The following is a 2,327-nucleotide window of genomic DNA, read 5'->3' as shown; positions in this document are numbered from 1 at the left end:
ACAAACACACACACACAAACACACACACACACACACACACACACACACTCTCACAAGTATATATATATAGTAAAATTCTTGTGTCCTACACAGTGCCTTCCTGGGCCTGATCCCGCGCGAGGCGCGGCCTGGATGGCCCCTGCGTGCGGTGTTGGCCTTCCTTGATAGGAGCTCGAACCTTCCAGCGCAGGTCACCGTGACCCTCTGGGAGACACCTCCTCGTAGTATGCCGCGGGCCATCGACCAGAAGACCGCCAGCGTGGACAGTGGTAAGTAGCCCCGTTAGTCGTAGTAGAACGAGCTTTGTCCCTTGTCTTGTCCCTTTTTTGTGGGTGGGTGGGTGTGTCGGTCGGAGGTGGGGTACATTAATGGACTAGATAGTTTGTGTGTTCGTGTGTGTTTGTGTGTTTGTGTGTGTGTGTTTGTGCACACGCGCGCGCGATTTTGCTTGTTTGTATAAGTGTGTGTTTATGTGTGTACGAGGGTGGGATGAAATGAAATGACTGTTATGTCATAACGTTTTACTGATCCTTCATAAAATAATGAAAATTGCTACAAGTACTCTTTTAATTATCTGACTACCACCACAGGTAATTGCAATTCTTTATGACGTCGTTCATACACGAAATTGCATATGTCACAACCCGTAGGTGGGTTGTCTCGGTCAAAACTAAAATGGCGATCTCGAAACGGCTTCACTCAAGCAATGAGTCATTATTGGATTTTTTAAACCGGAGAGACTGTATGATTTCTGTGTAGATGTAGGCACTATGAGGCTGAGGGCAAGATCTTTGAAAGTCTTTAACGTCAACAAAAATTAACGATCAAGTGTGTTTTGGTAGGCCACACAAAATCTCATTCAGTCAATCAAGGTAAGGTAGAGAGCATGGTTAAGACCAATCAACGAGTTAAACAAAATGACAATGCAAGAGGAGTCGGAAAATCCAAAGAACGAGTTCACCACATCGATCGTTATGGATGTCCTGTGTCCCTCAGGTGGAACCCTTGGATGCCGACAACTGAAATGCAAGAACAGCGGCGGAAAATGATGTGCATCGAACTCTAGACGCGGTTTGAACTGGAAGATGATGCTTTCCTGCGTCAAATTGTTGCCGGGGATGAGTCTTCATCCCAGGGTGACTGCCAGGTCTCGGGAATCCCACGGGAATTTGATAAAAATCGCCAAGACTCGGGAATGCCCCGGGAATTTGAAGAAATCTGTAAATTGCCCCGGGAAAGACCTGGGAAAATACATATAAGTTCTCGACCATTTGAAAACCAAATCCTTGGGTTCATTTTTGCCTGTCACGATTGTGATATTCTTTCGGCTTTTCCCGGTCTGAGAATACGTTTCACGCGAACAGGTGGCTATGGCAGCAAGCGGAAGTGTATGTGTGATGCCGAAGCTCGATCTACTTTCGTTCGTTACCACCCAGAAATTTGCCGGTAGCAGTCTGATTAACGCAACATTAATTGTAACATACAGGTTGTGCCTTACAAACGCTGAAAATAAAGCAATATTTGTCCTGTGCTGTCACTTGCAGAAAAAAAAGAAAGTTATACAAACGTCTTGTCGGGCTCGCCATCGTGACCGGTCTGTGAACCTGTGTGTTCGCCTCACATTTTGAGTACCGGTTATCGTTTGGGTCACCAATGTCAAAGTCTGAAAGTATAGGGCTCCGGAATAGGGGGATTATTGATTTTTAAAAAAATATACAGTCGGGGGAGGGATGGGGTTGAAGGCAACACCGGATGACAAAAATTGAACTTGGAAGCAGATTTTAGTATTTAGAATTTTGATTATTACTAGAGCTTTCTGCAAAGTGGGCATTGGTGCAGGCCTTGCGTGGAATTGGGATCCGTCATACTCATACCTTGTAAGCCATGTTTTTTAACCAAAAAGGTTCGCGCATTTCACTGGATGGGTGATAGTACGTTTGTTTTATTGTTTTTTGTTTTTTTTAGAGAGGTGTGACCTCATCAAGTGCATACTTTCTTCTTCCTCTCTCTCTCTCTCTCTCTGTCTCTCTCTCTCTCTCTCTCTCTCTATCTATCTATCTATCTATCTATCTATCTATCTATCTATCTATCTCGTTCTTTTGCTCTCTCTTTCTTCCCCCCTCCCACCATGCACACAGTGCATTGCTATTTTCTGCATACGAGAATCAGACAGACAGAAAAACAGATGGATTTGCAGACATTGAGAGGATGAGTAAGCAATTGAGATGCTAACATGAGAGAGAGAGAGAGAGAGAGAGAGAGAGAGAGAGAGAGAGAGAGAGAGAGAGAGAGAGAGAGAGAGAGAGAGAGAGAGACTGGGAGAGCGA

At 44.8% G+C, this 2,327-nt stretch overlaps 1 protein-coding gene across 1 annotated transcript in view; it reads left to right on the top strand.

The window, feature by feature from the left end:
• LOC101850949 (alpha-2-macroglobulin) overlaps positions 1-2,327 on the top strand; it is a gene marked incomplete in the record, with an annotated part of 114,121 nt that overhangs the window by 9,441 nt on the left and 102,353 nt on the right. The window contains 1 exon segment of the mRNA XM_005096613.3: positions 94-269. Within this exon segment, the coding sequence (XP_005096670.2) occupies positions 94-269 (176 nt within the window).

This window comes from Aplysia californica, unplaced genomic scaffold, assembly GCF_000002075.1.
Source record: "Aplysia californica isolate F4 #8 unplaced genomic scaffold, AplCal3.0 scaffold00133, whole genome shotgun sequence".
NCBI classification, from domain to species: domain Eukaryota; kingdom Metazoa; phylum Mollusca; class Gastropoda; order Aplysiida; family Aplysiidae; genus Aplysia; species Aplysia californica.
Note: the sequence above shows the minus strand (reverse complement) of the source record. Positions and strands in the feature narration are given on the sequence as shown.